Here is a 26,884-nt window from a genome sequence, read left to right as displayed (position 1 = left end):
CATTGTTTTCTAAATGTTTGGCCTGGAAGGATTTTTTTTTTTTTAAGTACTGACTAAATACATGTGCAAATGAGCCCTTCCTTCAAAGCTTAATGTTCATCTGACCCCTTCCACAGCTTTGGTCTTGGTGCCTCCTGGGTACAGTTCAAGTAGAAACTCTTTCTGAAAGGGGTCTGCATGCTTACTGTAATAGAATCAAGTGTATGTGGCTGTATGTGTGTGTGTTGCTAGCAAGGGGTTAGGAAGGAGGATGCTGAGTGAGATATTGAGATGGAGAGTTCAGAGGAGGACAGAAAAAGAATATAGAAGACTTATATATTTTAAAAATATTTTAAATGAATTTCATCAGGTATATTTGAATCAGGTCCTGATTCTAGCAGGTCGGAAAAGTAAACCACTGGAACATCTGAAATTATCACTTGACCCTGATTCCCACAGTAGTCACTGCCTTGTCTCCTCACTCTTTCCACGCCTCACTTATTAATGGTTGAATACCCAGAAACCAGTCTTCTGCTCCACTCACTTCCCTGCAGCTACCCTGGCCAAGGTCACCGCCCATTTTAATTCTTTCAATCCTGAGTCTGTTAACTGCATTTGATACCGCTGACCACTCACCAATCACATGACTGGAGTCCCTGAGTCTAAGATCATTTCCACCATGCTTTGGAGCTACTGGGAATAGAAGAGGGGAAAATATGTCTGGTAAATGAGACATTTTAATTAATGGAAGAGATGGGAAAAATTGTGTCACTACATTTATTTCATTGTAACTCTCCATTTGCTATTTGAACGAAGAAGCACAACACTTTCAGCAAGGAGCAGTCAGTATCTGCCTGTCCTTCCTCTGGGTTCATCTCCACATACCTCCTTGAAGTGTGTGTTGGTGCAGATGTGAGAGGACAGGAAGCAGCTGATCCTCTCCTGCTCTCATTCCTGAGAACGGCACCACCTTCCCACTTGAGTGTGGAAGGCGTGCACATTTCTTCTGCCTTTACCCAGGAAATATACTGGAAAAAAAAAAAAGTCTGTGTCTTCTTAAAACCTTCTTTCTTTCATCATTCCCAAAGTTTACCACCAAGGCAGATGTTTCTCATTCACATAGCTCTGACTAAAAATTCTTACACAGTTGGGATAGTAATGGTAGATGTTCCCCCCACCGTTTGGCCCTTCCTCCTTCCCTTCATTTTCAGCTCCTAGCAGAGGAATCAATGGTTATTGTAAAGGAGCTCTGCGTGTGTGTGTGTTTGTGTGTGTGTGCACGCACATTGTGGGTGGTGGATACAGAGCAGGGCCCAGGACCACAAGAAAGAAAGAAAAAGAGAACGTGGTAAAATTACTGTCATTTCTGATAGTTTTAACTGATAATGCTAATTTAAAATAAAATAGTTGGTTTACTCTTTAGCCTTACATCTTAAATATCCTTTCTTAACTTGGAGTCCCCATTTGCCTACATTTATCAATGAAATGCCTGGAAAATGAATTGTACTATGTTAGAGCATACAGTTAAGCATAAAGGAGCCCACTGCCTGGGTTTAATGGATAAGTTATTTAACCCCTGCCTCATTTGCCTCTGTAAAATAGAATAATGGGTTGCTGTGAGGATTAAGCAAATTAATAAATTAAAATGATTTCAAACAGTGCCTGGCACTATCAAGCACTCATTAATGTTAGTAATTACCGTCTAACCCTCTTCTCCACCTATCAGTCTTGCTTCCAAACCCATCCCTCTACTCCCATCCTCCCCCGGAGTTCACTTTTCATTCAAGTCCTCATCATAGGAGCCCCTTTGTTACAAGAGCTGCTGCTGACCACTTCCAGGACATGCCTTACTCCTGTGCCACTGACTCTTCCTTTTTAGGTATCTTTGTGGGTTCCTTTTTCCTCACTTTTCATTCTGTCCCTGATTTTATTTTATTTTTTTTATTTTTTTTTAAGGATTCTATTTATTTAACAGACAGATCACAAGTAGGCAGAGAGGCAGGCAGAGAGAGAAGGGAGGAAGCAGGAAGCAGGCTCCCTGCTGAGCAGAGAGCCCAATGCGGGGCTCGATCCCAGGACGCTGGGATCATGACCCGAGCTGAAGGCAGCGGCTTTAACCAACTGAGCCACCCAGGCGTCCTGCATTCTGTCCCTGATTTTAATGACAACCTACTTATGCCTGAAACTCGGAGGAAAATATAGCACCTATTGCTGAGACTTTACATCTGTTTATTCTATCACCTTGGTTAATACAAGATTTTAAAATGCCCTGAGGCACCTGAAACTCAATATATACAAAAGAGAGGAAATTTTCATTCTGGTTATGACCTCAACCCCTCAAATTCACTTTATGCACTCTGATCTTTTTAGCACAAAACATCAACTACTTCAGATGCAGTCTTGGTAACTCTCCATCTTAGCACACCCAATTAATCACCACATTCTATATATTTTCCTCCTACACATCTTTCAGATCTTTGGTCTCATTCCACACCTACACCTGTTTTCCTGGTTCAGACCCTGCACATCTTTTGCCAAAACACAGCAACAACTCCCAGGTGGTCTCCGTGCCTCAGTCTTTCCTCTCTCAAATCACCTTTCTCCATTTATCTGCCAATCATCTCTATTACCCCCAACTGAAACTTCTTATCCCATTCTGGATATTGTGTAGGTTCCTCAGCATAGCACACAATCACTTCAGGTCATACCTGCCAACCTTTTCTGCTTCATCTCCTGCCACTTCCGCTGAAATGACATCAGCTTAGTGACAGACTGCAAACTAGCAGCTCCTAGGTGGGCCACTTCTGGGCCCCCAAGGTGTTTTATTTGGGCGACTAGGTTTTTTTGTTGTTGGTGGTAGTGGGTTTGTTTTTGTTTTTAGTGTTTTTCATTACTTGCTGAAATTTGAAAAGTGGAACATTTCCCTTCTGGCTTCTCTGGAAAAACTGGAAGAATAGGCCACTTTGGCCCCACATACCTGCCTGGCAGAAGTAGAGGCTGTCCACTCTGGGCAAGAATGACAGCCACACTTTTCAACAGCTTCACTCCACGCACTGATTTTCCTAGCTGCTTCCCACAATGTCGAAATCTCAGTTGCAGCCCTAGACTTACAGTATAGGGACACTGAGTTGCTCGTTTTCTTCTACATAGAGCACTTTTTCTCCTTTTACACCTGCAGAGGCTGACTCATCCCTCATGGCTCAGTTCCTCTCACTTTCCTCCACGAGCTTTTCTCTGAACCAGTGAAGGATTATAAGTCCCTTTCTGTATTCCCATACAGTACCGTACATTTTCCGTCACATCCCATGCCATATTATACTCAGATGAAATATTTGTGTAATCCTTGAGTTCCTCTCAAGACTCACCTCAGGAAAGGAGCGACTGGAAGTCCTCAGTAAGGATTTCTTAAGCCATTCATTTTATTCATCCATCATTCCGTCAACACCCATGAAGAGGGAGGCGATATTCAACTCTTATGTTAAGGGATAAGAACGTCCCTCATGAAATTCCGCGAAACGCCGCTGGTTGCGTGGAAACAGTGTGCAAGAGAACTGCAATTCCCATCAGGACCTTCGGGATCCCCGCCCCTGAAAGAGGAAATATAAATTGAGGACTACCACTCCCGTGATGCTCCGCTTCGGACGCCTGCGCAGATTCTAGGGCCACGTCGCTTTCGCGGCGCTGGAGACCACGCACCTCAGCCATGGCTTCCGCGGACACCCGGCGGGTGGCGAATGGCGGCAGTGTCGGGGGAGCCTTCCAGCCGCACCTAGACTACTTGCGGCAGGAGCTGCAGCAGAGGGACCCGACACTGCTGTCAGCTGTGGTGGCGCTTCTCGCGGTGCTGCTGACGCTGGGTAAAGAGGCGGCGGGTGGTTTTGGCGGGTGTATGGCCGGCGGGGTTCCGAGGGACTGGGCTTGTGCAGACGGCGGACGCGGGGCGGCGAAGGCACCTGGGGGGCATCTGGAAGGGAGACTCACCTCTTATACCAGCCTTCCTTGGTGCCTGAAGCACGGGGAGTAACGTTCCATTAAAGAAGATTCCCTGCGACACTTGGAGTGACGTCCTGGTCCTTGGGGGCGCGGTTTATTCTTCCTTTATGGGCCCTGTTACACCTGAGCGCGCGGTCCTTCCCTCCTCCCGGACCCACCCATCCCCCCTTTCTTTGCTCTTACTACCAAGACTCACGCGGTCTTCACTCTAAATTTGCGTCCTGGGCGGTGGGGATACACAGTTAATAAGTCAAGATTGCACTTGAGAAGTCCACGATCCGCAGACACAGAAAGGTTGACAGTTGATAGTGGCTGGCACTTAGAGGAGTCCCTAATGATAGAGTAGGCGGTTAGTTAGACAGGAGGTGGAGGCAAGGACGTTGATAAGTGGGTTACACATTAAAAGCCTGGGGGCACAACATCACATTTATGGGGAATCCAAGAACCCAGACCTCCGTTCACTCAGCTGGGACTCTCCCACCGGTAACACTAACAATAGTTATGATTATAGTGATGGTGAAAACAATAAAAGTTAAGTTCCAGCTGAATGAGGTGTTCTGTGATTAACTTCTGTTAATTTCCCTACCCCAACAATACAGATGTACTGTTGATGATCAAGGCATAATTTTGGTTGTTTTTCTCTATTCCGCAGTGTTCTGGAAGTTCATCCGGAGCAGAAGGAGCAGTCAAAGAGCTGTTCTTCTTGTTGGCCTGTGCGACTCTGGGAAAACATTGCTCTTTGTCAGAGTAAATGCTTTGATTTACACCTCTTCTAAAGTTAATAGGAAATGTTAGACCATATCATTATTCCTGTGAGGTCATAGTTCATTTTGGAAAGGAAGTTCATAGTTCATTTTGGAAAGGAAGCTGATGCTCACAATTTGGGGGGGTAATTCTTGATTCACTTGGAAAGACTTGAAAAACTTGAACAGGCTCTTGAAAAATCATAAACTGGGATTTCTTGACCGTTTCTATTTTCTTGGACTTGCCAGATACTAACATTTAGTATTTATCTCAAAAGTTACATAGTTTTATGGAACTACTTTCCTGTGGTGTCCAAGGATGCCAGTGCAGAGATAGAAGACAGTGATCTGTATAGGGTGTATAATCTTGTTTAACAAACTCGTCTGAGAAATCGTCAAAGAAGTTTTTTAAAAGATTGATTCTTTGACATATTGGGCCACTTAGCCATCTTTTCACTAATATTTAACCTAGTATTTTAAACAATTTTTTGTTGTGGAGAGTAGCAGAGGTTTTCTTATTATTCTTTCTTTTGAGAAGATAAATTATTTCCTTTCTACTATAGAAATATAACTTGTAATCATTTGTGATGATTAAAATGTTTATGGAAGTTTGGTGAATTTGGTCACTAAGGATACTAGGGTTTTTACTTCTGTTTTTTTTGTTGTTGTTTGTTTTTTATCGTGGAGGGGGAATGAAGATGCAATGAATTAGATTTTTCTACAAGGGAAAAGTAGTTGTGGCAAGCAACATTTATTTATTTGACATGACCAACTGGAGAGTTAGAACAAAATTACTCCCTTTAGGTTTGCTATTTATATATTTACTCTGATCTCCCTCAAATTGTTGTGTTTTGTTTTTTTTTTTTCAACAGTTGTTAACTGGCCTTTACAGAGACACTCAGACATCTATCACTGACAGCTCTGCTGTGTACAGAGTCAACAATACCAGGGTAAGGGGTTTGTAGAATGTTAGGAGTCTGACAATTTTACTTTACGTTGGTGCATCAGGGAAGGACATTTGTTATATGAATTAGTCTGATGGTGTAGGTACCATTCATAGCTTATTTTTATGGATAGATAGAGTTCATGTGACAAATTCTGCTTTTGGTCATCCAAGCAATCTTGCCGTCCCCTGTTTTGTTGTACTTCATACACACTGATGTATCATTTTACTAGTTTTTGTTTCTATGTCTTCTTTCCAACTTTACCATGAGTTCTAGAGGGTGAGCATTAAACCTTTTCCTTTATATTTTGAAGTGGTAATATATTCAAATTCAAAAGGTTAAAAGGAATATTCAGTGAAAAGTAATTTTGCCTTTCTTGTCCCTACTAGGTCTTCTCCTTAGAGGTAATAACTTACTGTTTTCCTGTGGGCTCTTCAGATGGTCTGTGCATATGCAAACCTATCTATATATGTTAATTTTTTTCTTAAGATTTTATTTTTAAGTAACTTCTTCACCCAACACGAGGCTTGATCCCACAAACCCAAGATCAAGAGTTGCCTGCTCCACCAGCTGAACCAGCCAGGCACCCCAATTATTTTCTTTTTTAACTCTTTGATCGGCCCACTCTTTTTTTGGTTTTTTATTTTATTTTTTCTTTTTTTAATTTTAATTTTAATTTTTTTAAAAAGATTTATTTATTTTAGAGAGCAAGAGAGAGCGTGAGCGAGAGAGAGAATACCCGTGCACAAGCCAGGAGAGGGGCAGAGAGAGAGGTGAGGGGGAATCTCCAGCAGACTTCTTGCTGAGCATGGAGCCCGACCTGGGGTTGGATCCCAGGACCTTGAGATCAGGATCTTAGCTAAAACCAAGAGTTGGGTGCTCAATCCACTGACCCACCCAGGTGCTCCATATTTTATTTTATTTTTTTAATAATATGACTGATACAGTTGTGTTGTTTTGTTTTTCTCCCTCATTTGTACACATAGTACCACCTGGTTGATTTGTGAGCCACATAGTATTCCATTATGTGGCTGCACCATTCAATTAAGTTCTTGTTTAAGAACTCTGTTAACAAACACTTAGTTTGTTGTTACAGTCTTTTGCTTTTACAGTGTTGCAGTGGACATCTTAAAGAGTATACATGAGTATATTTCAAAAATACCAGTAAGGAAATCATGAGAAGAACTTTTTATGTACCTATGTAGCTCCAGAGTATGGATAGTGACTGCCAAGTCTATTGTAATGAATAAGTATTTGGTGAGTGGAAGAAAGGCTGGGGGCTAGTTGGAGGGGTAGGTGTATAGATGAATGAATGAGAATGGTTAAGAGACCTTTTTCTCTGTGCCCCTTGCCCCTTTTCTGGTGCCTCCAGAATTAACACTGTAAACAAAGATAGACATTCTTTGAGATATTTAACAGATATTTTTTGCTTTTTTTTTCCAATAATGGTACTCTTTCTAGCCCAGTCCTTTTTAAATTCCCAAGATTGTAGATTTTGAAAGGTCAGATTTGGGAGATCTTTAATTCTTGGGGGACTTGTGCCAGATTTTTTTAAGTGGGATATTCCAGGGCATACTTGAGACCCTTACTTTACAATGGAATAGCCATTGGCTATGTGAGACATATTGAGCACCTGAAATGTGACTAGTCCAAACTGAGGGGTTCTGTAAATGTAAAGTATACACCAGATCTTGAACTTGGGATGAAAAAGTAAAATATCAACAGTTTCTTGATTTTTTTTTTTTTTACTTGTTTAAAAGATACTTTAGATATGTTGGGTTAAATAATATATATTATTAAATTTACTTTGTATCTTTTTACTTTTTTCCTTTTGGAAAACTTAACATTGTATATGAAACTTGTGGCTCAGTTGGTTAAGCAGCTGACTCTTGATTTCCACTCAGGTCATGATCTTAGGGTTATGAGATCGAGCCCTACATATGGCTTTCTGCTAGGCCTGGAGACTGCGTGAGATTTTCTACCTTTCCCTCTGACCCCGCCCCCCCACTCATGTGTGCTCTCTCTAAAAAAGAAAATATAGAACATTCCTCCCTTCTTTGTTACCTCCTCCCACCCACCCCACTCATATGTTTTAGATGTAGTCTGTCTCTCTCAAGTTAGTAATGTGTCTAATATTGTGTCTTTTGAATTGTTTGTGGTGGTATAGTGGTGATTATGAAATGTTGTCCCTAGACTTTTATCACTATTTTTTTAAAGCTACCATACTTCATATTTTTACCCATAAAAGACTGCACAGACTACATGATAGCTCATAATGAATCCAGCTATAATTATGTGAGATCAGTGCATGATACTGACTCCCTCCTGCTGGACAGTGGTTGAGGCTGGCTATGGATGAGGTAGAACATTTGAGAAATGTTTGTGGGCCTGATAATTGCACCAGGGTTATATCAGAGTCTTACTGAGCACAGCTACATCCACACTGAACCTGAGCTGAAGGCCTGAAATGAATAGCTCTTAGGTGGGTGCTTAATGAGTCAGCTCAGTATGGGCAGAATACCTCACTGTTTGAGGGATTGACACAAAATATTGACAGTTGGAACAAATAAATGGTGTGTCTAGTTGACAGATATTCAAAAGTTAAATTATAGTGACGTGTAAAGGAATGTTTTGTTTTTACAAAGGTTGGGGATCCCTGTAATGGTAACATGCTATATAATAAAGTATAGATCTCCTGTCACATCATTTAGTTTGTGAATATTTACTGCTGTTTTCACATGTTTTTGTTTTTATTCATACTAATGTATTTCCCCAGGCTCACGTGGACTACACTTCCATGACTCCCCCAGATAGGGTCATTTTCTCACATACTCTGGGAACATTTATCAAAGTTGCAATTTTACATTTATTTGTAATTTTACATTGTGTCGATATTTCTGATTATATTATAAACCCTGTTGGAATAGGGATTATGTTTGTTTTTGCTCACTGTTAAATCCCCGGAGCCTCTACTAATGATTTATAAATAGAGGATGCTTTGTGAACATTTGTTTGATTCATTAATTAATTATGGTGAACATTTTTTTGATTCATTAATAAAAATGGATGCTGTTCTGATACCTGAAATCTCATATGAGAAGTTTATGTTGTGAATGTGAGTCAGGACCAAAACACTGATTTAATGTTATTGCTGCCATCCTTAGGCCACTAGCCTGACCTTGATTGATCTCCCAGGCCATGAGAGCTTGAGACTTCAGTTCTTAGAGCGTTTTAAGGCTTCAGCCAGGTGAGTAGGATTTGGAGTGAACTTGCCTGAATCTCTTATCAGTGCCACCCATACTTGCTCTGGTGGTATCCTCCACTTTGGGGAAAAGAGCATGGACCCTGGAGTCAACCATTTCTGGGTTGCAAGCCCACCTTTACTAGGATCTTATGAAGATTATATGAGATAATGTTTGAAAGTATTTCTTAAGAGTGTTCAGAAAGTGTTAACCCTCACCATATTAGTGAATTTTTCATTTACTTTGAGGACAAATTTTAAGGTGTAGAACTATTAAAATCCGAAAAATGAAGGCTAGGTGAAATCCTAGAAGTTATTTAATCCAACATTATATATTTCTGTTCTTGAATTACCTAAATTTAGTGCCTCAAAAGTAGAGAACAAATTTTTATATTTCTTTTACTATTGTCCTAATGTTACTCTTAAAATTCTTGTGCTGCAGTTGAAGATACTTGTTTCTTGTTTTGTCTCTAACTAACACTGATAAGAACTTAAGAGGAAAATCAATATACCACATTTCATTGATCTTAAAATATTTTAATATCTGTGAAATTAGAATGCTAGTTATAGTTGTTTGTGTCATAGTTTAATTGGTAGTATTTTCCCTTTCTTAGTTGTACTTGAAATAATAATGTGTCTTTTAATTGGTGGAATCTTAGGTTTGATGGAATGAGGCAGTTGTTTCTTTCCTTATTTTTGAAGATGTCTTGACTTTTATTTTGTTGTTGCTTCCTTGCCCACAAGATGGTGGTGATGAGCAATCTGTTCTGCAGATTAAAAAAAAAAAAGACTATTTTTTAGAGCATCTTTAGGTTCACAGCAAAATTGAGCAACAGATCCAAAGACTTCCTATATTACTCTGCACTCCACACACATGCATAGCCTTCCCTGTTATAAGCATCCTTCTTCAGAGTGGTTCGTTTGTTACAACTGATGAACTCCTACACCGACACATTGTAATCATTCTGAGTCTGTGTTTTACATTAGGATTCACTCTTGGTGTTGTATATTTCTACACATTTGAACAAATGTATAATGACGTATTCACCATTTATAGTTTCATACAGAGGATTTTCACTGCCCTAAAAATCCTCTGCGTTCTGCTAATTCATCCCTCTGTTCCCTAATCCCTGACAGCTACTTAAATCTTTTGAAGGTCCCCACATGGTACTTTTTTTCAGAATATCATATATTTGGAATCATACAGTAGGTAGCCTTTCAGGTTGGCTTCTTTTACTTACAAATATGCATTCAAGTTACTTCCATGTTTTTTCATTGTTCAATAGCTCATTTCTTTTTAGTGCTGGATAATATGTCATTGTCTGGAAGTACCACAGTTTATTTGTCCATTCACCTATTAAGGACTTCTTGGTTGCTTCCAAGTTTTGGCAATTCTGAATAAAGCTGCTGTAAACATCTGTGTGCAGGTTTTTGTGTGGGCATGTTTTTGAGTGAATATCAAGGACTGCAGTTGAGGAGCCATATGGTAAGAATATGTTTAGTTTTGTGAGAAATTGCCAAACTGTCTTCCAAAGTAGCTATACCATTTTGCACTCCCACCAGCAATGTATGAGAGTTCCTCATACTCCAATGTATGAGAGTTGCTCTGCATCCTCCCCGGCATTTAGTGTTGTCAGAGTTCTTGATTACAGCCGTTGTAGTAGATCCATAGCAATATGTAACTTCTTTAAGTTGCATTTCCCTGATGACATTGATAGGTTGTAGATCATCTCTTCATATACTTATTTGCTGTCTATATATCTTCTTTGGCAAGGTGTCTAAAGATCTTTGACCCATTTTTTAATTGGGTTGTTTTCTATTGTTGAGTTTTAAGAGTTCCTTGTATATTTTGGATAAAGTTCTTTATCAGAAATATGTTTTGCAAATATTTCCTCCCAGTCTTGGATTCATCTTCATTCTTTAGATAGTGAGTTTTGTAGAGCAGAAATTTTTATCTTTAATAAAGTTCAGTTTATAATTTTTTTCCCATGAGCTATGCCTTTAGTGTTGTATCTAAAAAATCATTGCCAGACCCAAGGTGTCTAGATATTCTCCTGTGTTCTCTCTCAGGCGTTTTATGATTTTGTGGTTTACATTTAGATATGTGATCCATTTGGAGTTGATTCTTGTGAAAAGGATATGGTCTGTATCTGTTCATTGTATGTATTCATTTTTTTGCACGTGGATGTTTAGCTGTCCCAGCATCGTTTGAAAAGATATCTTGTTCTGTTGTACAGATCTTACTCAATGATGAGGTTACATTCTAATAAACCTATAGTAAGTTGAAAATATCTGCAGTTGAAAATACATTTAATATACCTATTGAATGTCATAGCTTAGCCTAGCCTACCTTAAATGTGTTCAGAACACTTAACACTGGCCTATGGTTGGGCAAAATCATCTAACACAAAGTCTGTTTTATAATAAAGTGTTGAATATATCCATGTAACTTGTTGAATACTATACTAAAAGTAAAAACCAGAATGGTTGTGTGTATTAGTTGTTTACCCTCTTGATCAGTGCCTGACTGGGAATGGTAGCTCAGTGCTGCTGCCCAGTATCATGAGATTGTACTCCATATTTAAGTTGAACTATTTTAAGTCGGGGACCATCTGTATTGCCTTTCTTCCTTTGTCAAAGATCACTTACCACTTGACTGTATGAGTAGGGGTCTCTTTCTGGACTGTATTCTGTTCTACTGATCAGGACCATGCTTTCTTGATTACTAAAGCTTATTAGTAAGTCGGGCAGTGTCAGTCCTCCAGCTTTGCTCTTCAGTATTGTGTTGGCTATTCTGGGTCCTTTGCCTCTCCATATAAATTACAGAATCAGTCTGTCAACATCCGCAGTAAGTTACTAAGGTTTTGATTGGATTTCATTGGAATCTATAGATCAAGTTGGGAAGAACTGACATTTTGAAACTGTTTAGTCTTCCTATCTGTGATGGTGGAATATCTCTGTTTATCTAGTTCTGCTTTGATTTTGTTGATCAGTTTTGTTGTTTCCTCATATAGATCTTGTACATATTTTATTATATTTATACCAAAGTTTCATTTTGGGGGGGATGATAATATAAATGGTATTGTGTTTCTAATATTTTGTTGTTGTGGATGCTGTTTTTTACTACTATAGGATATGAAAGCCTCTCTCCAGAATGGGTTCATATTTCCTTCTGTTGGGGGCCCTTGGAGTTCATTGAATCTGGCCCCTTTTTTATATAAATCTTTCTTTTTATATAAATCTTACGTCATGAAAGAGTGTAAATTCATACCCCTGACCCCTAATCTGTGTGGTACAGGAGGCCTGGTATTTCAGTTCCTTTTGGATTATTTTCCCACAGCTCCCTCCACTAGATAGCTTTTAAGTTGTAGGCTTTGTGCAGAGGGTTCAGTTCCAGCTCCCCAACTGCATGTTGGCCATTGCTCGTTTCCAGCTACTCCTGAGCATTCAAACCCTGGTCCCTACAGTCTGTTATCTGCTCTTTCTCCTGGACTGCTTTGCTTTAGCTTTGATACCTCTTTACTGGTGCCAATGAGGATTCTCACTGTTGCTGCCTTAGGTTGGGTCCTACCAGGTCACTGTGCTTCTAGTTTGGTTACCCTCTTAGATTTATCTGTCTTCCATGAAGCACCAATATTCTTTGTAATAGAAACTAACAAACTCTGTAACAAACTCTGGAGGTCAGTGTCATTCCCCTTTGCTGCTTGGCCTGGTTTCCTCCCTGTGTACCAGCCTACCTTGAGCTCTGTAGGCCACGCTGTTTGTTCCACTCCTTTGTGCTCTGCACATATTACTTTCCAGGCAGTCTGTGTCCCAATTTTTTTGTCTGGCTAAAATTCAGCCCAGTTGTTGACATCCTCCTTTAAGTTATCTTGACCTATTCTCATGTAAATGGTCTTGTTTGTTCCCGTTGATGCATAGGTCTGTTTTAGCATTTTATGACAGTTTTGTATATGATGATTTCCTGGTCTTTAAAGGCAGGTATGATTTCCTTTTTTATCTTTTTGGATTATTCATTGATAATACAGTAACACTCAGTAGTCCTTTGTTTTTTGTTGTTCTTGCATTTTTATAAAACTTGATAAAAAAATATTTAAAACTGTACAGTCACCAGAAGTACGTAGTTAACCAAAAATGCACACACTTGGCATCTCCTCAGTAGTCCTTTGTTAAATGAGTATTTGTATGGTGTGATTACATGTGGGCGCACTTGCATTTGAGTCTGCTGTGTGTTACTAATTAGGATTGAATTGGATGAAATTAGGGATATAACTTTTCAGTATAAACCTGCACTCCTGCATGCTTGTTTTTCTTTCTCCTCCTCCAGGGCTGTTGTGTTTGTTGTGGACAGTGCGGCCTTCCAGCGAGAGGTGAAAGATGTGGCAGAGTTTCTGTATCAAGTCCTCATTGACAGCATGAGTCTGAAGAACACACCGTCATTCTTAATCGCCTGCAATAAGCAAGGTGCCATCATGTTTTCCAGCAATAATAATTGAGATTTTTCTGGGATTGCTACTAAGAGCTAATACATTTGTTATTATTGAGGAGAGAGATGATTGTTAAGGAACTGTGAAGGATTTTAAATCTAAAAATTGTTTATATACCTGCATTTTTATTAGTTTTTTAAAAATTTTTATTAATTTTGTTAGTTTTACCAGTCTGTTTTAAGGAGTGTCTATTACCAGTTTTTCTTTGATACAGTGTTTTACATTTCACAAAATTATAAATCATTTTACTTTATTTACCAAGTTAAGTTTGTCAGATTGACAATATGTCCTATCACACACAATTGTGGAGGGCCAGGGGACTGTCTGTCTTTTCAAACAAATTTACCTTCCAGCACATTTTATCAAGGAGGGTTTGCACAAGTTGTGTTTTCTTTAACCTCATCACCATTAAACATTTTCTATCACACCCAGTAATCTGAGGCTTCAGTTTCATTATTTCTAACATAAGATAAACTAGTTGATTTTATAGTGTTCTTTCAGATTAAAATTCTGATTCTACAGAGAGCCTAGTGCATTTCTCAGAAGTGATCAGGTAGTAATAACCCTAACAATGCCTAATCAGGAATTGGTGTTAGGATCATTACCTGGCCTGTTTCTTCTCTTTGGTATAGGAGAGAAGGTGATATTTATTTGGCTTTTGCTGGGTGCCAGACCAGCAAAGAGGGTGTTCCTCTCTTACCAAGGGGCAATTAAGTGACTTACTATCTTAGTATCAGCTGGAAATGTGCTTAGTTTACTTTAAATGACAAGTAGGATGTTTCTGTTTACAATAAAAAAGCTGGTAGGTTTTCTCTCTGATACACTGGCTGGACTTACATATATTTTGATTTAAAAGGTCTGTGAGATGTAGAAACTTTCATGAACTAGTCAATTTTAGGAATATGAGCTTAATGTATTTGTAAGCATTATTATAGGAAAACCCATACCTGAAAATTAGAAAGCTTATTTTAGTAGTTAAGCTACTAATGGTAAAAAGCTCTTTAGGAAAAACAAAAGGGGGAAAGAAACTTACTGGTTTAAATTGGAATTTTCTATATGTGCAAGAGGTCTTGGGAAAAGACCCTTTCTGGTTTAAACTATAACAATGTCTTTATTTCTTTACAGACATTACAATGGCAAAATCCGCAAAGTTAATTCAGCAGCAGCTTGAGAAAGAACTGTGAGTATGAATAAGTCATATTGATTAATGTAGATCTTAACACTTGGGAAATTTGAATATATTGCTTAAGGTCTTTGGTTGTATATAATTATCATAGCCCAAAGAATAGTGTGACATATATTTGTTAAATAATTGACAAAATTAATGGAATTCTAAAAAGCATCAATGGGATGTTTATGGATACTTTAAAAATTCGTGGAAAGAAAATCTCAGGTTTATTGAGACCATAAGCTCAGTTTATTTTCCCACTGTTTCTAGTTCATTTATAGTAGATATGAAAGGTTTTAGAAACTAAAAAATTTGAAAGCCATGGAAATTTTTGTTGACAAAATAAGGAAGGAATGCTTTAAAAGAATTTAAAAATCTATTATATTTTATAGCTTATTTTATTATTTTCTAGCTACATTACAATATCATTTAGCTTATTTTAGTGTTTAAAAATTCGTAAAGTGAGCTATAATCTTATGAATTTTAAGAAGTCTACTAGCATGTCTATACTCTCCCAGTTTGTAAGAACTAGCTACAGCTTGCTTACCCAGGAGCTACCATCAATATTATACGAAGCAAATAATTTTTTCTTGCTGCTGTTGTGTAGACTTTTTTTTTTTTTAATTTAAGAAAAGAATCTAATGAGAAATTGTGTAAATTCAACTTTGAGGGGCACCTGCGTGGCTCAGTCAGTTAAGTGTCTGCCTTTGGAGCAGGTCATGATCCCGGGGTCCTGGGATAGAGTCCTGATTCAGGCTCCCTGCTCTCCGGGGAGTCTGCTTCTCCCTCTGCCCTGCCCCCTGCTCGTGCACTCTCTCTCAAATAAATAAAACCTAAAAAAAAAAAAAAAATTTAACTTCGAGCACATTTTTTTCCCCACCAGGATTTACTTACTCATTTATGCATTTAACATCTTGTATGTGGCAAGCCCTGCTTTCAGGATGTGGCTGTAGGTGGAACTGTGATGTGGTTCCTGTACTCAGGAGCTTAGGGTTGACAAACTCCTGCTCAGGGTGTGCAAACAAGAAATAGTTTTACATTTTTAAAGGGCAGGTTAAAAAAATAGGAAAAGTAGAAAAATATGTGACAGAAACTAAATGTCACCCACAAGCCCAAAACATTTAATTTATGGCTTTTTACAGAAAAATTTTATCAGGCCTGGTCTGTCATTTTCTGTGTTTTTTTTTTTTCTTTTAACTGAGAATGATATATTTAATACCATATGCTTTAAACTTTTTAATATATGAATAGAAGAGTAAAGTTAGCGGTTCAGTCAGATTTATCAAAGATCTCCTGCTTTCAAGTTGAATATCAAACAAGATTTTTTTAAACCCCTTTATGGGGGGGGCAACTGATGTGTAAAAAGCCGTGCATATTTAATGTGTACAACTCCATGCATTTGGGATAAGTATCTGCCTTTGAAGCCATCACCACCATCGAGGCCCTAAAAATACCATTATTTTGTAGTTTCCTCCTGCTCCCTTTATTGTTTATGTTTGTGTGAGGGTGAGTGAGAGAAGGAAAGAGAGTGTTTCATGAGAATACTTAAGATCTATAGTATTGGCAGATTTTAAGTATACAGTGCAGTATTGTTAGCTGTATACACTGTGCTATATAGATCTCTAGTACATACTTATTTGCATAAGTGAACCTTTTTTTAAAAAAAGATTTTATTTATTTGAGAGAGAGAGTGGGGGGAGGGACAGAGGGAGAGGGAGAAGTAGGCTTCCCTCCCTCCACGAGCAGAGAGCCCGACATGGGCTGGGGATCATGCCCTCAGCCAAAGGCAGACGCTTAACCGACTGAGCCACCCAGATGCCTCTGTATAACTGAAACTTTATAACTTTTGACCTAATAACCAAAGGCTCCCCATTTCTGCCTCTCCCCCACTCCAGTAACCACCATTCTACTCTGCTTCTTTCTATGTGTTTGTTTTAGATTCCATATGTAAGTGTGATTATGTATTATTTGTCTTAATTGGGTTTGTTATATCACTCAGCATAATAGGTTCATCCATGTTGTTGTAAATAGTAGGAGTTCCTCCTTTTTCAGGGCTAAGTAATATTCATTGCATGTATGGTCCACATTTTCTTTATCCATTCATCCTTTGATGGACATTTAGGTTGCTTCCATATATTGCCTCTTGTAGTAATGCTCCAATGAACATGAGAGTGCAAGTACCTCTTCAAGAACCTGATTTTAATTCCTTTAGATAAATACCCAGAAATGGAATTGCTGGATTATATGGTAGTTTTATTTGTAATTTTTTGAGGAATCTTCGTGCTGTTTTCCATAGTGGCTGTATCAGTTTACATTCCCACCAACAATGTACCAGGACTGCCTTTTGTCTGCATCTCTACACCTTAACTTGTTTGTTTGTTTTGTTTTAATGTTAGTCACTATCTCAGGTGTGAGGGTATATCTCATGGTGCTTCTGATTTGCGTTTCCCTGATGATTAGTTATGTTGTGTACCTTTTCATGTACTTATTGGCATTTGTGTCCTCTTTGGAGAAACGTCTGTTCAGAAATGTCTATCCTTTGTCCATTTTTCAATTGGATTATTTGGTTTTTTTTTGTTGTTGTTAGTGACTTGTAGGAGTTTCTTATATATTTTGGATATTAACCCTTATCAGATATATGGTTTGCAGGTATTCTCCAATTCCAGGTTATCCTTTTATTTTACAGATTGTTTCTTTTGCTCTGCAGAAGTTATTTAAATTAGCAATCACATTTATGTTTCCTTCTGTTGCGTATGCTTTTGGTGTCATATCCAAAAACTCATTGCCACAACCAGGGTCACTGAGCTTTTCCTTTGTGTTTCCTTCTTGGGTTTTTATGGCTTAAGGTCTTATGTGTAAGTCTTTAATCCATTTTGAGTTGATTTTGTGTACCGTATAAGATAAAGGTCCAATTTTATTCTTTTGCTTGTAGATAATCCAGTTTTCCTAGGACCATTTATTAAAAAGACTATCCTTTACCCATTGTATATTCTTGTCATCCTTATCAAAGGTTGATTGACTGTATGTGTGGGTTTATTTCTGGCCCCTCTACTATATTCTATTGGTCTGTGTGTCTTCTTATATCAGTATCATACTGTTTTGATTACTATATAATTTGAAACCTTCAAGTGTGATGCTTCCATCTTTTTTGTTTTTACTCAAGGTTACTTTTACTATTATGGGTCTTTTTGTGGTTCCATATGAATTCTATCATTGTTTCTTCTATTTCTGCAAAAAATTATTCCATTGGAATATTGATATTACATTGCATCTGTAGAGGGCTTTGCATCATACAGACATTTTAACAATAATTATTCTAATTGAGGAACAAGGATATCTTTTCCTTTATTCATGTCTTCAGTTTCTTTCACAGATGTCTTATAGTTTTTAGTATATAGATCATTTGCCTACTTTAGGGTTTACATTTACGCTTAAGTATTTTATTTTTGATGCTTTGTAAACAGGATTGGTAATTCCTAATTTCTTTGATAGATCATTAGTAGGGTATAGAAACATAACTGATTTTTGTATGTTGATTTTGTATCCTGCAACTTTACTGAATTTGTTTAGTAGTTCTGTTTCTTTGGTGGTGATTTAGGGATTTTTATATATAAGATTAAGTCATCTGTGAACAGAGATAATCTTCTTTTTGATTTTCATGCTTTTCATTTCTTTCTTTGCCTAATTGCTGTCTCTAGGACTTACAGTGCTATGCTGAATACACTGTATACAGTTTCAATACACTGAATTCAATACACTGAATACACTGATGAGAGTGGGCATCCTTGTTTTGCTCTTAGAGGAAAAGCTTTCAGCTTTTCACTGTTGAATATGATATTTTCTGTGGGCTTGTCATATATGACCTTTGTTATTTTGAGCTATATTCCTTCTGTGCCTATTTTGTTGCATTTTAATCATGAAAGGATGTTGATTTTTGTCAAGTGATTTTTCTTTATTGAGATGATTGTATGATTTTTATCCTTCATCCTGTTAATGTGCTGTATCACCTCTGTTGGTTTGTGTATGTTGAACTGTCTTTCCATCTTGAGTAAATCCCATTTGATCATAGTGTACAATCCATTTAATATATGTACTGTTGAATTTGGTTTGCCAGTATTTTGTTGAGGATTTTTGTACCTATGTTCATTAGGTATTTTGGCCTGTACTTTTCTTGTAGTATCCTTATCTGGCTTGGCTATCAGGGTAAGGCTAGCTAAAACGAGTTTGGAAGTGTTACCTCCTCTTTAATTAGGAAGAGTTTAAGAAGAATTGGTGTTGATTCTTCTTTAAATGTTTGGTAGAGGGGCGCCTGGGTGGCTCAATGGGTTAAAGCCTCTGCCTTCGGCTCAGGTCATGATCCCAGGGTCCTGGGATCGAGCCCCGCATTGGGCTCTCTGCTCAGCAGGGAGCCTGCTTCCTCATCTCTCTCTACCTGCCTCTACCTACTTGTGATCTCTGTCTGTCAAATAAATAAATAAAATCTTTAAAAAAAAAAAAATGTTTGGTAGAATTCACCAGTGAGCCATCTCGTCTTTACCTGTTCTTTACTGGTGGTTTTTGATTACTGATTCAGTCTCCTTCCTCATTATTGGTCTCTTCAGATTTTCTGTTTTTTCAAGATTCAGTTTTGGTATGTTGTGTGTTTCTAGGAATTTATCCATTTCTTCTAGGTTGTCTAATTTGTTAATAGACTCTTATCCTTTGTATGTCTGTTGTATAAGTTACCCCTTTCATTTCTGATTTTATTAATTTTAGTCTTCTCCTTGCTAAAGGTTTGTCAGTTTTATCTTTCAAAAAACTCCTCTTAGTTTCATTGATATTTTCAATTGTTTTCTAGTCTGTATTTCATTTGTTTCTGCTCTGATGTTTATTTTTTCCATCCTTCTGCTAGCTTCGGGGTTAGTTTTTTCTTTTTCTAGCTTCTGGAGGTGTCAACTTAGATTGTTTATCTGAGATCTTTCTTTTTTCCTAGACTAGATATTTATTGCTATAAACTTCCCTCTTAGAACTGCCTTTTGCTGCATCCTGTAAGTTTTGGTGTGTTGGGTTTCCATTTTCATTTGTTTCAGTATTTTTTTATTTGCCTTTGGATTCTTCCTTGACCTATTGGTTGTTCAGAAATGTGTTATTTATTCCCCACATATTTGTGAATTTTCCAGTATTCCTTCTGTTATTGAATCCTAGGTTCATACCATTGTGGTCAGAAAAGATACATGATGTGACTTCAGTCTTAAATTTGTTAACTTGTTTTGTCACCTAACATGTTCTCTATCCTGGAGAACAGCTCTATGTACACTTAAAAAGAAAGCATTCTGCAAATGTTGGCTGGAATGCTCTGTTAGGAATATTTGGTGTATAGTCTTGTTCAAATATGTTGTTTTCTTATTGATTTTTGTCTGGATGATCTATTCATTATTGGAAGAGTCATATTTAAATCCCCTGCTATTACTGTGTTGATATCTACTTCTCCCTTTAGTTCTATTGGTATTTGCTTTATGTATTTAGATTCTCTGATGTTAGGAGCATATATGGTTACAATATCATATCCTTTTGATGAATTGACCCCTTTATTTTTATATAATGACCTGCTTTGTCTCTTGTGACAATTTTTGACTTAAAATCTGTTTTGATGTAACAGTTATAGCCAGGCCTGCCCTTTTGGTTGTCATTTGCATGGAATGTCTTTTTCTATCCCTTCACTTAGAACCTTTAATCTAAAATGTGTCTCCTGGAGACAGCATATAGTTCAATCTTGATTTTTTTTTTTAATACATCCATCCACTTGGTTTTGATTAGAGAATTTAAACCATTTACATTTAAGGTAATTACTGGTAGCTAAGGACTTTGTTTTGTTGATTGTCTTCTGTTTTATAATTCCTTTGTCCCGTTCTTTCTTTAATGATTTGTTTGTGGTGTTATGCTCAGATTCCTTTCTCTTTATTTTGTGTATCATAGGTTTTTTCTTTGTGATTACAATGAGACTTTTATAAAACATAGTATTGGTAATCTTATTTTAAGCTGATAACAGCTTCTACTGCATGCAAAAATTGTATGCATTAACTTCTTCTCTTCATTTTATACTATTGATTCCACAATTCACATTTTTGTCCACAATTCACATCTTTTTTTTTTAAAGATTTTATTTGTTTATTTGACAGAGAGAGGAACACTAGCAGGGGGAGTGGGAGAGGGAGAAGCAGGCTTCCCGCAGAGCAGGAAACCCGTTGAGGGGCTCGATCCCAGGACCCTGGGATCATAACCTGAGCCGAAGGCAGACGCTTAATGACTGAGCCACCCAGGCGCCCCTCCACCATTCACATTTTTATATTGTATATCCATTAATAAATTACTGTAGCCATAGTTATCTTTAATACTTTTGTCTCTAGCTTTCATTTTAGACTTAAGTGATTTATTTGTCACCATTATAGTATTAGAGTATTCTGAATTTGTCATGTGAGTTTTATACTTTCCTATGTTTTCATGTTGTTAGTTAGTGTCCTTTTGTTTCACCTTTAAGAACTGCCTTTAGCATTTCTTCCAAGGCAGGTCTAGTGGTTATGAACTCCTTCAGATTTTCTGTGTCTGGGAAACTTTTTCTCCTTCATGTCTGATGGACAGTTTTGCTGGGTATGTTATTGTTGGTGGCAGTTTTTTTTCTTTCAGCACTTTTTTCTTTCAGCACTTTGAATATATCATTCCATTCTGTACTATCATACAGCCTTTCTGCCAAGGCTAAGAAATTTAGTCTTACAGGGTTTCCCTTGTTTGTACCTGTTGTCTTTTCTCTTGCTGTTTTCAAAATTCTCTTTGTCTTTGACTTTTTGTCAGTTTGATTATAGTGTGTTTTGGTGAAGCTCTCTTTATGTTTAATCTATTTAGGATTCTTTGGGCTTAATGGATCTACCTGTTCATTTCCCTTTCTAGATTTAGGGTTTTCTGTATTATTTCTTTTTTTTTTTTTTTTTTTTTTTTTTTTTTTTTTTTAGAGAGAAGATTCTAGAGGAAGGATTCGTGTTTTTTTTTTTTTTTTAAATTTTATTTATTTATTTGACAGACAGAAATCACAAGTAGGCAGAGAGGCAGGCAGAGAGAGAGGAAGGGAAGCAGGCTCCCTGCTGAGCAGAGAGCCCGACGTGGGGCTCGATCCCAAGACCCTGGGATCATGACCCGAGCCGAAGGCAGAGGCTTTAACCCACTGAGCCACCCAGGCGCCCCTTCTGTATTATTTCTTTAAAAATAAGTTTTCTGTATGTCTTTCTCTGCTCCTTTTGGACTGCCATAATGCATGTATTTGATTCCTTTAGTGATATAAGTTATCTAGTCTCCCTTTACTCTTTTTTTTCTTTTTGTTCTTCTCATTGGGTAACTTCAAATTACCTGTCTCAGGCTCTCTGGTTCTTTCTTCGTCTTGATCAAGGCTGCTGTTAAAGATCTCTGAACTTTTCACATCAGTCAATTGTGTTCTTTAGCTCTAGAGTATCATAAAAACTTTTTATGGCTTCTCTTTGTTGAGCTGCTGCTGCTGTTGCTGCTGCTGCTGCTGCTTTTTTTTTTTTTTTAAAGTAGACTCCATGCCCAACATTGGGCTTGAACTCACGAACCTGAGATCAAGAGTCTTATGCTCTACCAACTGAGCTAGCCAGGTGCCCTGAGCTGCTTCTTTTTATTCATATATTACTTTTCTCATTTTGTTGAGTTGTCTGTTCTCTTTTATAGCTCAGTGAACTTTCAAATGATTATTTTGAGTTCTTTGTCAGGAATTTTCTTTAAGGTCAGTTTTTTGTTTATTTTGTTCTTTTGATAGGCTTGCTGCTGGAGTGCTTTGGCAGACTGGCCTGGCTCCTAGGTCCATGGGTGTGTGGGCCTACTGCCTGGGTTCATGGAAGTGGGCCCGGCACCAGGGTCCACTTGGGTGGCCTGGCCAGGTGCCTGGTCTACTGGGGCAGGTCTGGTGCTGGGGTCCATTGGGGTGGTCCTGGAGCATGGGCTCATAGGAGTGGGCTGGGGCCATGGGGGTCAGCCTGGTGCTGAGTTCTGTGGCTTAGTGAGTGCTTACTTCACTATCCTTCTCCCAAGTGAAGCATATCTCTCCGTGCTTGCAGGAAAAGTAACGTGGGTAATGTGAAACTGTCCTTCCTATCCTCTTTGAATGCGTCCTTTCTTATTTCTGTGTAACACCCAGTTGTAATCTTGGACCTGGATGCCTGCTCTCTCATGCATGTGTGTGGTTATTCAAATTGATGGTTCTGTGAGAAGACTTGTGCTGGAAACCCCTATTCTGCCATCTTGCTGATGTCAGTGTCAGTGGTTTCTGTTCCTTCTGAAATTACATGTTTATCATTTTTCCCTTACTTCTGATGGTCACTCTCTTAAGACTATAAATTGCTTGTTGTTAGGCTAAGGAAATTAGAACAATTAGATGATTTGGTTTTTTTAGAAATTCTGGTGCAATTGTTGGGAATTGGGGGGAAAAGTGATCATAATGTTTGTGTATCCATTTTGGTTTTTTCTTTTAGTATAGTCCAAGTCTTCCTAGGTTCAAAAAATGTATTTTCTTTAGTCCATTTGGTTTTCACTCTAAAGAGCCATAGAAAAGCAATACAGACAGAAATGCTATATTATAAGGTAGTGAGGTGAAATGTTAAAAGTTGGGAAGGTGAACATCAGTTAAATTAGGAGTCATATTTGATTTGATCTTTAAAGTTTATTTATTTTTATTAGTAATCTCTATACCCATTTTGGGGCTCAAACTCATGACCCCGAGATCAAGAGTCACATGCTCTTAGAACTGAGCCAGCCAGGTGTCCCCGGAGTCTGATTTTAAATTAATGTGAGAATTCCGCCCTGTCAGCATTGAAGCATTTCATAGTCTTCTGAAAAACTTCTGAAAAGGCTATGTTCACATGGCCTTATGGCAAGAGCTGAGTACAGGTGATGTTTGGCCTTTTTTCCTTCTTAAGTTTTTTTTTTTAATTATTGTAAATATCTTACATATAAAGGGATACATATGACACATATATTGAATTTAAAGAATATTAAAATGAATACCCATGGACCCACCACCTTGCTTATTAGAAGGCCCTAGGGGCTCCTCCCGATTAATCTTGAATTTAGTATCTTGAATTTGTATTAATTATTTTTTAAAGTACTTTTTCCGTGTGTGTGTGTTTCTAAACCAAGGTATCAGTTTTTCCTGGAGATTCTTCACGAATTTTCATGCAGTCTTACAGCTCCAAGATATGCTTTATTTTGTAAGAAAGCACATTGGGAGCCTGTATTCCGAGGCTTCTGGATCACAGAAAGGGTGGGAGAAGTAGATGCAGGAGCATTGCTGTGCACTCTTTTTTGGGGCCAGCAGGTGGCAGTAAGACAACTTAAATTTGGGAAGGTTTTCCTGGGTAAAGAGGTTGGAGAGTAGTAATTGTGCCCAAACTGGATATGAGAATCTGGAGTTTGTAGATTTACTAAGCTCTGTATCCACATAAACTCGTGATAAACATAAATACTGTATTTTCCCACACTTAACTTTCAGAGACTTAAGTTACTGTAACATTTACAGCATGTATTTTAAAAATATGTTCAAAAATGGCATCATGCAGATGATCTTAGAGGAAGGGGATAAGGGGGCCCTGGGCTGAGAGAAGATTGGTATGACCTGGGCACATGAGTGACCTGCTCTTATCAAGCCAGGTCTGGCTAGACCCCCGCCTCTCCTGTCTGAGAGCAATCTATGCATGCAAAGGGTTAATCAACAGTCTTAATAGCGTAATTGACAGTTGTATGTCAGGTACTTAAATGAGCGCTGAAATGTTTAGGAATGCGTGTGGCTTCCTAAGGCCTTTAGTTGCTATATAAATATTATTACTCTCTTCCTGACTCATTTTTCTTTCATCTCACAGCAACACTTTACGAGTCACCCGTTCTGCTGCCCCCAGCACTTTGGACAGTTCCAGCACTGCCCCCGCTCAGCTGGGAAAGAAAGGCAAAGAATTTGAGTTCTCCCAGTTGCCCCTCAAAGTGGAGTTCCTAGAGTGCAGTGCCAAGGGTGGAAGAGGGGACACGGGCTCCGCAGACATCCAGGACCTGGAGAAATGGCTGGCGAAAATCGCCTGAGGGGCAGGGCCAGAGCTCAGGACATGAATGTGAATGTGTGTGGCCCACGGTTTTTTGAAAAAGGGTTTTGTAGCCTGGAGATGATAAAGAAGTTGATAAAGATGGGTATGAAATGTAATTAGAAACATTTTCTTGTTCTGGAAACAAATTATTGTTGGAAGTAACTTGGAATTTTTGTTTTTCAGTTTAGTTCTCAGTGCTTTCTAATCACTTACCTGCCTATGTTTCTTCCCTTGGTTAAAGTTTATGTCATGTCCCTTTAGCAAATGCTTGACCTAGGGTCAAGGTCTTTGTGACCATAACAAGTGGATCCACATAGAGAAGATATTACCATGAGAGTACGGTTATCATCTGAAAAGTTTCTTATCCTCTGCTTCTGTGTGTTAGTCCCTTTTCCGGAAAACAAACCTGTCTGTGTATGGAACCAGTTGATTCCGTTTGCCCCTGATGTTCATGGGCAGTACATCATCTAGTCCTTTGTGACTTCTCCGAGGTGTGTGTGTAGTTACCATGCGGTCTCCCGACATGCGAAGAAGACAGGTAAGAAACAGCAAGGCTGTGTTGACAGCGGGTCTGTTCTTCATCAACGTGGTGACTTGTCTACACTCCAGCCTCGCAGCACTCGGGTTTTAAAAACTTGCCCTGAACCCCTGGAGTCATTCCCAGATGATAGAACTATAAATGCTAAATCCCCACATGGCAAGGGTCTGATGTGCTCTCGCGGTTTCCCTTAACCGAGGAGTATATAAAGATTTAGAAGCTGTTTGTGGTTTTTTGGATGTCTGAGGGCTCCTGGGCTACGTTCCTATACTGTTTGACCAGCCCCTATTTTGTACTCGGAGCTAGAATGCTGTGGAACACATGCGAATTAAAGAAGTTCTCCATAGTTTTTTAAAGTGCATATTCACTCATGGTTGAAAGAAAAGTCAGCTTTTTCAAAGTGGTATTCTTTGTTGTCTTCTTAAATGTTGACTTTTTTTAATGGCTTTTATAAATTATTAATGCGTTTCTTGGTAAATAAACAACGTGTCTGGCTCAGAGCAATTGAGTGGAATGGTAGAGTGAGTACAACTGGGAGCATGTGTTAGGGTGCAGGCCGAGCTCTATTATTTCCAGGGCCTGAAGATTGCAGCATACACAGGGACAAACTGCTGTCCCTACTTCACACACTCAGGGACAAGCCGCACTAAAGCTTCAGAGGAGACAAGTGTAGCTGTGGGTGAGGGAGAGCCTGGTCCCAGAACAGTGTGGTCAGAGCCAGGACAGGAGAGGTGTCGGGGCTCGGCAGGCGCACAGCAGGGGCACCTCTCCTGGCTGTGAGGGGTCAGGGAGAGTCAGATAGAAGCATGGAGCCGAAACCATCCCAGGGAGTACGGTCCCCATGTCTGTGTACTACAGCCCAAGCCTCTGCCTTCCCGCCTGCCTGTGGGTCATCCCAGCTCTGCGTGAGAGCCCTCCAGCGCCCCTCTGCCCCCAGCCCTGGATCATATGCCTTGCTGCTCGCTTGTGGAGGAAGTGCGGGCAGAAATGGAGAAGACAGTGGGCCTTGACCCACGCAGAGTTCTTAATTGAAAGCCTTATTGCTACTCGTGTTCTTACCATCCTTTTGGATTCTTAGTTTTTGTCCTTTTTAGCCAGCAGTCATTTAAGGAAATAGGTAAGAATAATGAACCAGAAATCAACAGAGAATGTGATGAGTGTGACACGTTCACATAGTCACAGTAGGTGCTCGTGTGAATAAAAATCAGTGGCTTGACACTTCCGTTAAGAGGCATGTGTGCTCAGCTTTGTTTTGTTTTCCTGGTTAATAAATTGTTTTCTTTACTGGAGGAAGCAATACACCAAAAAAGTCAAGTTCTCTCTCAAGCAGTGATTCTCAGATGCCAGTGGGCATCAGAATGACGTGTGGTGCCCAGTGGACAGCTGTTCTGAGGACCCTGCTCCTAAACGTTCAACTCGGTGGCGGTTCTGGTGTGGTCTCAGGGGTCTGTGTGCTCATTGTGTCCTGGGCCAGGTACATGGGGCTCCTAGGAGCGCCCTACAAACTCACCTGCCCTGGAGTGAGGGCCACATGTGCCTTCAAGAGGCTTGGTTTTTAAGTCCTTGGGGCCACATGCCCTGCTTAGTTTTTCTCACAGGTTGTGAAGTAAGCAAGCAGGTGACAGAGTCCCTCCCAGGTGCTCTCATCCTGCTTCCTACTCCTGTGCTCTCGTTAT

At 39.0% G+C, this 26,884-nt stretch overlaps 1 protein-coding gene across 1 annotated transcript; it reads left to right on the top strand.

The window, feature by feature from the left end:
* Positions 1–3,593: 3,593 nt before the first annotated feature.
* Positions 3,594–25,552, top strand: SRPRB (SRP receptor subunit beta). Its single transcript, XM_080827109.1, has 7 exons — positions 3,594–3,836; positions 4,625–4,719; positions 5,588–5,665; positions 8,824–8,906; positions 13,228–13,364; positions 14,513–14,567; positions 24,455–25,552. Exons 1-7 carry the CDS (start codon positions 3,683–3,685, stop codon positions 24,666–24,668), a joined length of 816 nt encoding a protein of 271 aa, XP_080683235.1. The 5' UTR covers positions 3,594–3,682; the 3' UTR covers positions 24,669–25,552.
* The last annotated feature ends 1,332 nt before the right edge of the window (positions 25,553–26,884 follow it).

This window comes from Martes martes, assembly GCF_963455335.1.
Source record: "Martes martes genome assembly, chromosome: 1".
NCBI lineage: Eukaryota > Metazoa > Chordata > Mammalia > Carnivora > Mustelidae > Martes > Martes martes.
This window is presented reverse-complemented; position numbering and strand designations above follow the sequence as displayed.